Genomic DNA, 13,110 nt, shown 5'->3' on the forward strand with positions numbered 1-13,110 from the left:
AGGTAAAAGGTCTCTGTCTATGATTCTAACCCGAAACCCAGGCTCAGTCTGTAATTTATAGGCTTATGGATCACAAGAGTTGGATGCCAATGAAGAATGCTTTTCTCAGACCCCTCTCCCTCATAGGAAAATATCAGTCCCCACTAGATGATCTCTCCTTGAAAGAGCTTGTGCAGGTAAAGGAACGAATACCACTGTGCTAGAGCTTCTAGTTACAGTTCTTGCAATCTGCTGGACACTCAACTGCTCCTCAATTCTGCTGTCACTGTCTGCTGGATAGATATGGCCATGTTGTTTATATTAAACACTTTCCCATTCATTCTGACAGTGCCAATGCTCACTGTTCAGTTGAGGAAGTAAAGTACTATAAACACGTGCCACTTGGATATGCATTCTGCTATCTCAAGTAACAGAGTTGACGCCCCACTTTGAGATAACTTTTTTCAGAGGCTGATGTGTGAGGCACTGGCTTTCACTTGTATCTTTTCTATGTGTGCATTGAAAGAAAGTGATTGGTCCAGACCCCCATCAAGATAGGGTTCAAGTGATCAACCAGTACAATTCTGTCTCAAGAAATGTTTAGTTTCTGCTTGGCTTTGTGAAATAGGTGAAAAGTCATCACCTATCTCTTAGTCGAGTTGACACAAAGTTGGTTCTTATTATAGTAAAGAGAAATAAAACAAAACAAAAAAGAAAATAAGAGGATACATTTGTTATTGGACTAATTTATCAAAGTGAGAGGATGCTTAGTTCACATTTCAATGTGTATATAAATCACAAGCATATACAGTTTGGAATTCCTCATATTTGGTATGGGCATATATGTTGAGATATTTGGTGTAGGCCTAGTGCCAAGAGGCATGTTATTGTATTATTGTCTTCAGTGTTTCTCTTGCTTAAATCTGTAGAATTATTTTTCAGAAAAGACTGAATGAATTGCACTAGATGGTAGTCTTGCTTCATAGCAAGTGCAAGAAGGTGTAGAGGTTTCTACAGTTGCATACAGATTTTTAGCAGTCCATGATGTCACTGATTTTCCTGGTACTGTTCTTTGGAAATGACTGTCCTGTAATTACTGAAAGTGCTAAATCAAGAGTAAAATTAGACCTAGCTGCAAATAGTGGCTATTGTGGTCACAGTTATGACTTGAAAGAAAAAACTGATTGTATTTTCCAGAATATTGTGCGTGCATTTGCTGGAAATCTTTCCTTGAAGATCGTCTGTACGCTCTTTAAGGGCTTTAATTGAAAGGCTTACTGTTAATTTTGGTTTTTAGTCAACATGCAAGACACATACTGCAGGTAATGAGAAATATAGAAAGTGACAAAAATGCTGCATGAAATAACTGGTCATTTGCTTTGAATGGATTGTGCATTGTAGATTGCTTATGTGAATTTCATTTGTGTTGAAGCACTGACTTTTTAATAGGAGAAAATTTTAAATTGTTGCTGTTTCTTGGTGCAGCATCTTTAGCTCAGTGATAGGCTACCCTGCTTTGAAGTTTGAGGGACAAAGTTGTAATCTCAAGGTTCCAAATCCATCATTGTAAAGCGGGAAGAGTTTGGCACCACCAAGACCACTTCTCTATTAGACTGCCCTCCAAAGTCATTAGCCATTGTTTAAGGACACTGCTGAGGAAGGTCACTGTGAGTGAGACCTAACATTACTATAAAAGAACTCTGGCCAAGGCTGGGAAAAATGTTAACTGTTCAATTCCAAAATTACACCAAAAAACACAGAGGGTGGCAAGAAGGAAGCGGTTTGCTGGAAAAAAAAAAAAAACAACATATATAATATGCTGCATAGCATTTGCAAAGAAATGCATAGGGGACACTGCACATGTGTGGAAGAAGGGGTTCAGTGGTCTGATGAGACTAAAATGAAATGTTGTAGTCTCAATACAAAGCAATATGTAAAACAAACAGACATCAATATATCTAATTAGCACCATCCTTACAGTAAAGCATAGTGGTGGCAGCCTTTTGTTGTGGAGATGCTTTTCAGTAGCAGGGACTGGGAGGCTTGTATAATCGAAAGCAGCTTTTTTGACAGCATTGCCGCTTTCCCGTCGCCTCGCCAGCGAAAGTTCAAGGGGGAATGTCGGCGGTGTAGTGAAGGCGGGACATGGGAGGGCATGAGCATGGCTACCAGATGGCCGGCTTTCACGGATAATGGAAAAAAAAGCGGCGTTCATCAGTATTTCACCGGGTTTACTTGGTCCTTTTATTTTCATGACCAAGCCTCAAAAAGGTGCCCAAACTCACCAGATGACCACCGGAGGGAATGGGGGATGACCTCACCATAGTCCCCCAGTGGTCACCAACCCCCCCACACTAAAAAAATACAAATAAAAACCTTTTTTTACCAGCCTGAATGCCAGCCTCAAATGTCATACCCAGCTCCCTGACAGCAGTATGCAAGTCCCTGGAGCAGTTTTTAATGGGTGCAGTGCACTTCAGGCAGGTAGACCCAGGTCCACCCCCCCCCCCCCCCAACCTGTTACACTTGTGGTGGTAAATGTTAAGCCCTCCAAACCCCCCCCCCCAAAACCCACTCTACCCACATGTAGGTGCCCCCCTTCACCCATAAGGGTTATGGTAATGGTGTAGAGTTGTGGGGAGTGGATTTGGGGGGCTCAGCACCCAAGGTAAGGGAGCTATGCACCTGGGAGCTTTTTTTGTATTTTTTAAAATTTTTAGAAGTGCCGCCTAGGGTGCCCGGTTGGTGTCCTGGCATGTCAGGGGGACCAGTGCACTACAAATGCTGGCTCCTCCCATGATCAAATCCCTTGGATTTCGCCAGGTTTGAGATGGCCGGCATTTTTTGCCATTATCGCTGAAAAACAAAACCGGCGATCTCAAACCCGCCAAACTCTGGCATTTGGCCGGGCTAAACCGTATTATCGGAGGAAAAGATGGCCGGCCATCTTTTTCGATAATACGGTTCCGGCCAGCTGTTGCGCGGCCACCAAAATAGATCGCCTATTTCACCGGCGACGTTCGATTATGCCCCTCTTTGCGCGTCAATTTTAAGTTACTGCCCAGCTACCGCATGGCCCTTGCGGTAATTTAATTTTTGATGTGTGTCCGCTACGCACACCGGAAGATAACTTTTATTTTCTGGCGCGTGGCAGAAACCAGGCGGTAAACGTCATTCTACGTGCGTAGATGATTACCGCATGGATAACGCGTGAGAACACACTGCTAAGTCAATGGCTGGTGGTAAGGTCTCAGACCCAAAATGGACACATGGCAATTTTTATTTTGCTGCACGTCCATTTTCGGCAAAAATTTTTAAAAGGCCTTTTTAACAGGCGCGCTGAAAAATGGATTTGCGCGTGCCCAAAACCGCACCTACACTAGCGCAGCCCATTTTTCGGCGCACCTTAGTAAAAGGATCCCACAACTCTTCCAAAGACCAAGGAGACGATGTCAAACAAAAACCAAAGACTGTTTTTTTTTTTAATTTAAAATAAATGCATAAATATAGTAATCAGCTATTATACACAATGAAATTACTAATATAAAAGTCATGAAGCACATAAAAAACAAACTTTAAACACCAGGAGTCAGATAAAAAATTTAAAAATGCATCAGATTCACATTAAAGATGGTAAATTGTAAAAACAAAAGTCATAAAGCACATAAAAAATTAAAGGCCCTGTTTACTAAGGTGCACTCATGTTTTTAGCACGTGCTAACCGTGTAGACAACCATATGAATATTATGGTCATCTATATGGTAAACGTGCACTAGCTCTGTTAGTAAACCGGGTCCTAAGAATGCATCACATTCACATGAGAGATGTTAAATTGTAAAAGTAACATGGAATACATAAATATAAATGACACAAATAATAACAAAGCACTGACCTTTGTGGATGGTATCAAAATGAATCTTGTCACAATACAAAAAACAGCATATAAAAGCAGTCTATATAAAAAGATAATAAATATCATTGTGCTAATCTATCAATCAGATATCCATGTAACAAACTACATAAAAGAGAAATACTTCAACTCTGTTAATCAATAAAGGTAATTAAAAAAGGAGAGTATTGGGCTGCCTCTTAACAATGTGGATCAAAAAGAGGGGCATTTTTGAAAGGGACATCCTCATTTCAATTTGGACATCCTCGCAAAACGTCCCGATCCAGGGGCGGGGAAACCCGTATTTTCGAAACAAGAATGGACCTCCATCTTTCGTTTCGATAATACGGTCAGGGACGTCCAAATCCTGAAATTTGGTCATCCTTAGAGATGGTCGTCCCTGGACATAGAAGTTTCTGATTTTCAGCGATTTTCGAAACCAAGGCCGTCCATCTCAGAAACGGCCAAATGCAAGCCATTTGGCAGCGGGAGGAGCCAGTGTTTCTAGTGCACTGGTCCCCTTGACATGCCAGGACACCAACCGGGCACCCTTGGGGCCACTGCAGTGGATTTCATAAATTGCTCCCAGCTACATAGCTCCCTTACCTTGTGTGCTGAGCCCCCCCAACCCCCCCCCCAAACCTATTACCCACAACTGTACACCACTACCATAGCCCTTATGGGTGAAGGGGGCAACTAGATGTGGGTACAGTGGGTTTGTGGTGGGTTTTGGAGGGCTCGCTGTTTCTTCCACAAACATAACAGGTAAGGTGGGTATGGGCCTGGGTCCGCCTGCCTGAAGTGCACTGCACCCACTAAAACTGCTCCAGGGACCTGCATACTGCTATCATGGACCTGAGTATGACATAGAGGCTGGCAATCAATATTTTGAAAGATATTTTATGAGGGTGGGAGGGGGGTAGTGACCACTGAGGGAGTAAGGAGAGGTCATCCCCGATTCTCTCCGGTGGTCTTCTGGTCAAAAAAAACACGACCAGGTAAAGGTGTCCAAGTGTTCATCAGGGACGTCCTTGCTTCTTTCAATTATGGGTCAAGGACATCCAAGTGTTAGGCACGCCCAAGTCCCGCCTTCGCTACGCCTCTAACATGCCCCCTTGAACTTTGGCCGTCCGTGTGACAGAAAGCAGTCGGGGGACATCCAAAATCGGCTTTCAAATATACCGATTTGGACGACCCTGGGAGAAGGATGTCCATCTTCCGATTTATGTTGAAAGATGGGCGTGCTCTTTCAAAAATGAGCCCTAAAGGGACCAGAAAACTTCAGGACATATGATCGGAAATGCATATAGTCATCATAAAGACAAAGGGGAGAGAAAGGGAATGAGACTTAAGGTACATGAATAGAGAAAGAAATAATCAGATAAATACAACAACTACACTGTTCCTCTAGATGGGGTTTTTTTTTTTCAAAATTAGCAACATAGAAATTGGCCAAGTCATGAGCCATTGAAGCTCCCATGGCTGTACCTTTGATTTGTTGGTGGTATACATTTTCAAAACAAAAATAATTGTTGGGTCAGAGCAATGCTTACCAGAGTAAGAATAAGCTGATTAGATATACACTTGTGGGTATTCCATTTTCTCAAGGTTTCTTCAATAATGGCTAATGCCTGTAATTGTGGTATAGTTATATAAAGAGCTTCTATTTGAAGTGTTACCATCAGGGTGTCAGTGAGATCAGCATTGAATTCTTCCAATAAATGAATCACGTGTGATGAGTCTCGTACATAAGAAGGAAAGAAAAAAATGCTAAATAGTAGTAATGAGTGGTACAAATGGGGAAGTAATCTATGAAAAATGACAGAAGTTCAAGCACTGACCCGTTACCAAAGATAATGGGTCTCCCAAGGGGAAGAGTTTTGGATCTTGGGTAAAATATATATAGTGGGTGTAATTGGGTTCGGAACTTGTAAAAATTGACATTCTTTGTTGGTGAGAACACCGGCCTTGGAAGCAATACTAATAATGTTCTAAATTTCTTCTGGATCTGATGGGAGAAGGACATAATAACGTAGATCATTTAGTTGTGCCTTGATCTCTTTGATGTAGTCTCCTCGGTAAGAACCACTATTCCTCCGTCCTTATCTCCAGGCATGAAGACTATGTTGAAATTGTTGACTAATAATTTGATAGAAGATACTTCATCTGTAGTCATATTATAGAAATGTGGTGTCTCGTTCCATTCTATGACTTCTAGATCATTTTGGATGCATGTGTTGAATGCTTATTTGAATAGATCAAGCTGGCCTGGTGGTATCCAGGTAGACTGTTTCTTAACAACAGAAAAATCAATACTGGGAGTAGTTTTAGAAAAACATTGTATAATTTGGAGTTTTCTAGTAAATTTGAACAAATCAAAGTTGGTTTGAAATGGACTGTAAGCAGCAGTAGGTACAAATGAAAGGCCTTTTTGTAAAATGCGTGTCTCTGATTCAGAAAGTGTATGATCAGAAAAATTGAAGATCGGAATGTCTAGTTAAAAAAAAAAAGCTCTCTAAAAATTATTCACAGGTATTTGCTGGCAACAGCTACACAAAAATGACCACCTTAGCATGGCAGCCAAATGGGAGCACTAGAAAAAGTATACCTTCTAGACTGTAGCAGTCATTACTGTACAGCTGTGAATGAGCCTGGCAATGAGAGAGACCAGGAATCGCAGCTGTTACTTTGTCTGTGCCTCCTTAGCTTAGGATAGGTAAAACTTGTTAAGGAGTAATCTAAAACATTTTAATTTAAAAATATATGGCATAAAAGTTAATTCATGGAAATAAAAATAACTAGAAATGCGAGCAAGTAAAAAAAAATCCTTTTCATTCATGTTGAGTTGATTGTTTCTGCCACTGTTTTATTTGTCTCTTAGGATGTATTAAAGATGTGTTGCAGTGTAAAAAGTTTGCATTTTGTTGATGAACTCCTTTCTTTTGCCAGTCAGATCTTTGAATTATTTTCCGGTGTGCATAACAGAAGTGTGTTAAAATACAAAATTACCACCTGGGCCACGCGGTAACTCCAAATTGACGCACGAAGGGTGCGCATAGGTGCCTATGTGGCTTAGTAAAAGGGCCCCTTTTAAAATTACCTAATTAATGACTAAGGGGTCAATATTCAAGGCAAATTAAGTTAAATCGCCTGTTCAGGGCTAAGTATTCATTTTCAGTAGCATTTTACTGGTTAATGCCGCTAAAAATAACCGATTAGTGCTAAACTCCAAACCAGTTATTTTGAGGGCGTTCTGGGAGCGGAGTCAGCACTTGGCCGGTTAAGTGCTGATATTCAGAACTTAATTGGCCAGATTGACCTATTTTGTCAGTCCTATCTTATGCTCAAACCATAGCCAGTTAAGTGCTGAGTATCGCACTTAGCCAGATATGTGTCTTGTCTTTAACGTCGGTGAGCCCTTAGGTCCCGCAAGGCCCCGAAGGACCTCAGAGGACAGCCGGGCAACCCCGAATCTTCACCCGCGGCGGCCGCCGTTCACCAGGGGTTGAGCCCCCAGCTGCAGGCGGCCAGCAGGACTGCTGGAACCGCGGGGTTGACGGACTGACCTGGCTTGAGTCAGGAGTAACGGGCAATCAGCAACCAGCAGTCAGGCGCAGGGCAACTCCCTGGGCAGGCGGCTAGCAATCGGGGGTCAAATACAAAGCACAGTCCCTGGATAGGCGGCTAGCAATCCGTAGTCAAGTATAAGCACAGTCTCTGGATAGGCGGCTAGCAATCCGTAGTCAAGTATAAGCACAGTCTCTGGATAGGCGGCTAGCAATCCGTAGTAAAGTATAAGCACAGTCTCTGGACAGGCGGCTAGCAATCCGTAGTAAAGAATAAGCACAGTCTCTGGATAGGCGGCTAGCAATCCGTAGTACAGTATAAGCACAGTCTCTGGATAGGCGGCTAGCAATCCGTAGTAAAGTATAAGCACAGTCTCTGGGAAGGTCCAAGAAGACGCAACACGGAACCACTGCGCAGGCTTCGAGAACAGAACCTGAAGCAAGGATGTCAGCTAGATTCTGTGTTTAAATATCGCGCCACCCCGCCCTCATGGGAGAAACCCACCAATCCGGCCCTGGGAGTCGGCAGAGCCCCTCGGATTGGCTCTGCCCAATCTCCCAGGCGGAGTCACCGCCCTGGTCCTCCAATCCGGTGCTAGGTAGGCAGAGCTCCAGAGCCCCCCGGCTCTGGAGCGAAGAAGACGTCGGCCCTCACATACCAGCGCCGCCATCTTGGGCGGCGCGAACCTCATCCTGACCTCCTCCACCCAAGAGACCGGCGTTCGCCGTCGCCGGCCACCGGTCCCAGCCTGACCTGCCAGTCCCACGGCAGCGCCGGCCCCCACGCAGGAACCCCCGGCCGTCTTCTCGTGCCGCGGAGGCCGCTGGCTCCCGCTCCCCGCAGCGGGAGAGCAGGTAGGCGCGCGGAACGCAACAATATGTGTTAGCCAGCTCTGCAAACACAGAAATTCAATGTTGATAGCTGGACATGGCCCGGCATTGAATTTCTGGGTTTGCGCCGGCAGTGGTCAGCAAAATGCTGATTACAACTGGCTAAATATCAGGCCCAATATTTCCTAGAACTACCATAAGCATACTTAGGCTTTCATATGCTTTCTAGAACTTTCTGTAGTGCCAAACTGCTATATAACCAATGATACACTATCTGCTATATCTCTGTGACAGAATACAAATGACAACTTAAAGTCGCATAACTTTTGGTAAACCTGGGAAAGCTATTGCTTATCCTTGGGAGTGAGTTGCAAGGAATGGATCTACTTCCCTTGCCAAGAGAGTACAGTCTGATAGGTGCAAAACCAAAACTTTCATTATTGTCATTCTTTTCATATGAAATTATCTTCCAAATAGAAAATCTACGTTAAGCTTTACAAATATTAGAAAACTATGCTCTTCATGCAAGCTTTTATCTTAGCCTTTTTATGATCATATCAGAAAGTTTTTCTGTAATTAGGGATTATTTGCTGGCCCTATAGGGTTTGATTTTATAATAGCAACCCTGTATAAGACATTCTAAAAGGCAGCTTTTTTATAAAGGCAATGTAGGTACATAAGTACATAAGTACATAAGTAGTGCCATACTGGGAAAGACCAAAGGTCCATCTAGCCCAGCATCCTGTCACCGACAGTGGCCAATCCAGGTCAAGGGCACCTGGCACGCTCCCCAAACGTAAAAACATTCCAGACAAGTTATACCTAAAAATGAGGAATTTTTCCAGTCCATTTAATAGCGGTCTATGGACTTGTCCTTTAGGAATCTATCTAACCCCTTTTTAAACTCCGTCAAGCTAACCGCCCGTACCACGTTCTCCGGCAATGAATTCCAGAGTCTAATTACACGTTGGGTGAAGAAAAATTTTCTCCGATTCGTTTTAAATTTACCACACTGTAGCTTCAACTCATGCCCTCTAGTCCTAGTATTTTTGGATAGCGTGAACAGTCGCTTCACATCCACCCGATCCATTCCACTCATTATTTTATACACTTCTATCATATCTCCCCTCAGCCGTCTCTTCTCCAAGCTGAAAAGCCCTAGCCTTCTCAGCCTCTCTTCATAGGAAAGTCGTCCCATCCCCACTATCATTTTCGTCGCCCTTCGCTGTACCTTTTCCAATTCTACTATATCTTTTTTGAGATACGGAGACCAGTACTGAACACAATACTCCAGGTGCGGTCGCACCATGGAGCGATACAACGGCATTACCTTTTTATTACCATACAAACGATACCTTTTATAGAATAGGCTCATAGATCCAACCCCAATAGTGTACATATGCTGAAACATAGATTAACACCTGCTTCAAAAAGGGATAAATTTGAGCCTGTACTCTACCTATGTATTTTATAAAATATACACATACATCATCACAATTCTACCTCCACTCTATCCAACCTATGCCTCTGGGAGAGCCTATGCCAGGTCACATAGGATAGGAATACCTTAATACTTAGAACAGTATGCTGAGAACCAGATTGACCATGGTTCAGATCATACTCCTTTTGATCTTGAGCAAGTCAGTTAACCCTCCATTTCCCCAGGTATAACCTTAGATGTGAGTCCTTAGAGGACAGAAGAATACCTGCTGTACCTGAATGTAACTCACCTTGAAATACCGCTGAAAAAGCATGAGCTAAATACAGATCCCAAGCAAAACATAGGCACATACATTGGGGACAGTGGTCGACTGGTGGCGGTGACAGGCACCGAATATTTAGGTCTTTGATGGCTCCTGGGAGCTATCTGGGTATGGCCGATATTCAATGCCATATTCAAATAGCTAACCAGGCATAATTAGGACTGCTATTTATGTGGTCTATTATGCTTGGTTAACTATGTGGGCACCGGCGCTGAATATCATCAGTTCCCATATAACTCCACCCCTGGATGGTCTTGACACTAGCCAGAGTGTGACATGGCAATCAGAGCAGATATGCAGTGACTCTGTCTAGTTAAGTGCTGCTGAATATCTGTTCTTGGTCTGGCCAGAACAATTTAACCAAGTAGGAACTTCTCCAGACCAGTTAAATTGCTTTGAATATATTATTATTATTATTATTATTTGCATTTGTATCCCACATTTTCCCACCTATTTGCAGGCTCAATGTGGCTTACATAGTACCGTCAAGGCGTTTGCCCAGTCGGTTGATAGCAAATACAAGGTTGTATAGTGATCGAATGAGGTATATGTGGAGGGTCGGAAGGGATGAAGATTGTGTGTTGTCCAGTACGATTATTAGGCATGCTGTGTTTCTGGGTGAAGAGGTTTACGTAGGATCGTTGGGGTAGGCCTTTTTGAAGAGGTTGGTTTTTAGTGATTTCCTGAAGTTCAAGTGGTCATGTATTGTTTTCACAGCTTTTGGAAGGCCATTCCATAGTTGTGCGCTTATGTAGGAGAAGCCGGATGCGTAGGTTGTTTTGTATTTCAGTCCTTTGCAATTTGGGTAGTGTAGGTTTGGGTATGATCTTGATGACCTGACTCTGTTTCTTATTGGTAGATCTATGAGGTCTATCATGTATCCTGGGACTACGCCATATATAATTTTGTGGACTAAAGTGCAGATTTTGAAGATGATCCGTTATTTGATTGGGAGCCAATGCAGCTTTTCTCGAAGGGGTTTGGCACTTTCGAAGTATGTTTTGCTGAATATCAACCTGGCTGCTGTATTTTGGGTGGTCTGGAGTTTTTTGTTAGTTGTTCTTTGCATCCCGCGTACATTCCGTTGCATTCATCTTCATGACTTAGGACCATTGATTGAATTAGGTTTCAAAAGGTTTCCCTTGGGAAGAAAGGTTTTAATCGTTTGAGCTTCCACATTGAATAGAACATTTTCTTGTAGCGCTATAGAAATGCTAAATAGTAGTAATAGTAGTAGTAGAGTTTACTTGGCTCTCAACAGTAAGGTTACAGTCGAGTGTGACGCCGACCCTTTTGAAGGTAATTTTATAAGGGTGCATCTAATTAAAGTGCCTTTTAAGGTGCTTATGTGAAAGCTATTTTATAAGGACAAGTACGTGCCTATGTTTCTTTATAAAATACTAGCGTAAATGGTTGGCACAGAAATTTATACCAGCCCTAGAGCTGATGAAAATGTCCATACCAATTTTTTAAATATGCATGCAAATTATAATATTTTAGAATCTATGCGTGTATACACATGCTTCACCCATACTCTACCTAACTCTACCCTTGTGGATGCCCACTGGCAAAATATGCGCCATCATTTCAAAGCACACATAAGAGGTCACTTATCTGTATGTGACCATATTCATCTGTAAATGAAAAATATACTAACAAAGTATTTGAATACTTTACTACTTACAGTGCATACCCCCTTATAAAATTACCCCTTTTCTGTGCAATTTTATAAAGGTCATTTTCTGCATGGAAAAGATTTATATAATTTGGTATATTTTAAAATTTTTAATATTATAGTTTTGTATCTACATTGCCTAGAACTCCTTTGTTGGAGATTAATTAAATATATACAAATAAATAATAAAATGTCTTTGTTTTTCCACAGGAGGTTTCAGCCCAGTTGGACTGCCTTTCTGCCGAATGCCATCAGTCAGACTGCAGAAGGTAAAACAGTCTATTTAGTTCCAAAATATATTTAGAAAAGCACTCATTCGTAATAGAACTCTTACCATTTACAGTCAATATTCAGCAGATGGTGACCATCAATATTTTAAGCTCTGACTACTACTGGCTAAGTTAGATCTTGATATTCAATGCCAGACCATGTCCAGGCAACTGCATTGAATATCCAGGTTTGCAGTGATACCTGTTGCAAAGTTAGAATTGTCTTTTCTGTGGTCCAGCATTCTCTTTGGGTGTGCAGGCTCCAGGGCACTGAGGGCCAGATACACTAAACTTAATGAGCCCTTAACAAGCCATTTACGAGCAAGTAGTAAACCTTGGCATACACTAAACACTTTTTTCCGACGACGGTAGCAGCTAACAAAAACGGAATGCAGATGAGCAAATCGTGTAGAAAACCTATTGTAATGAGATGCAATAACCGAAAATAGTGGAAAATCTAACGAGAGGTCTGTACCTCTTGTTGGGGCTGCGCGGGATTGGAAAAATTATTAAAATGTAAAAAAAAAAAAATCGGGGGGGGGGGGAGGGCTAAAATGGCGAAGTACTTATCATGGACGGTCATTATGGCTGTTCTACACCCGAAAAACCACCCAAGTGCTTGTCTCTTTACTGATAAATGTTCAATAAAGACTTCATACAACTTAAAAAAGTGGAAAAAAAATCCAAGTACTCGTCCTTTTTTTTTTTTTTTTTTTTTAGCACTATTAGGATTTGAACCCACCACCTCTGGATTACAAGACCATGCTCTAACCACTATGCCACAACTGTACTTGCTTGGATGGCCCTCCCTTACTTCCAGCTCTGAGCTGAGTGAAGCACGGCCAAAAAGGACATTTTTATTATTGTATGGGGGGGGGGGCGCACAAAATGGACATTTTTTTTTTTTTAAGCGAAGCTTTATTTAAAAAAATCAAATAGGCTCCGATGCTGCAGGCTCTTTTTTGGACATTCAACCCGCAATAATAAAAACGTCCTTTTTGGCTGTGCTTCACTCAGCTGAGAGACCTGGAAGTCTCTGAGCCAATCACAGCACGGCCAATCACAGCGCGTTTAGCTCAGCTAAACACGCTGTGATTGGCTCAGAGACTTCAAGGTCTCTCAGCTGAGTGAAGCACGG

The 13,110-nt window shown here is 42.3% G+C and overlaps 1 protein-coding gene across 1 annotated transcript in view; it reads left to right on the forward strand.

Moving 5' to 3' along the window:
* AHI1 (Abelson helper integration site 1) overlaps positions 1-13,110 on the forward strand; it is a 683,164-nt gene that overhangs the window by 546,789 nt on the left and 123,265 nt on the right. The window contains 1 exon segment of the mRNA XM_030195101.1: positions 11,914-11,972. Coding sequence (XP_030050961.1) covers positions 11,914-11,972 — 59 coding nt within the window.

This window comes from Microcaecilia unicolor, chromosome 3, assembly GCF_901765095.1.
Source record: "Microcaecilia unicolor chromosome 3, aMicUni1.1, whole genome shotgun sequence".
In the NCBI taxonomy this organism is placed as follows: Eukaryota; Metazoa; Chordata; class Amphibia; order Gymnophiona; family Siphonopidae; genus Microcaecilia; species Microcaecilia unicolor.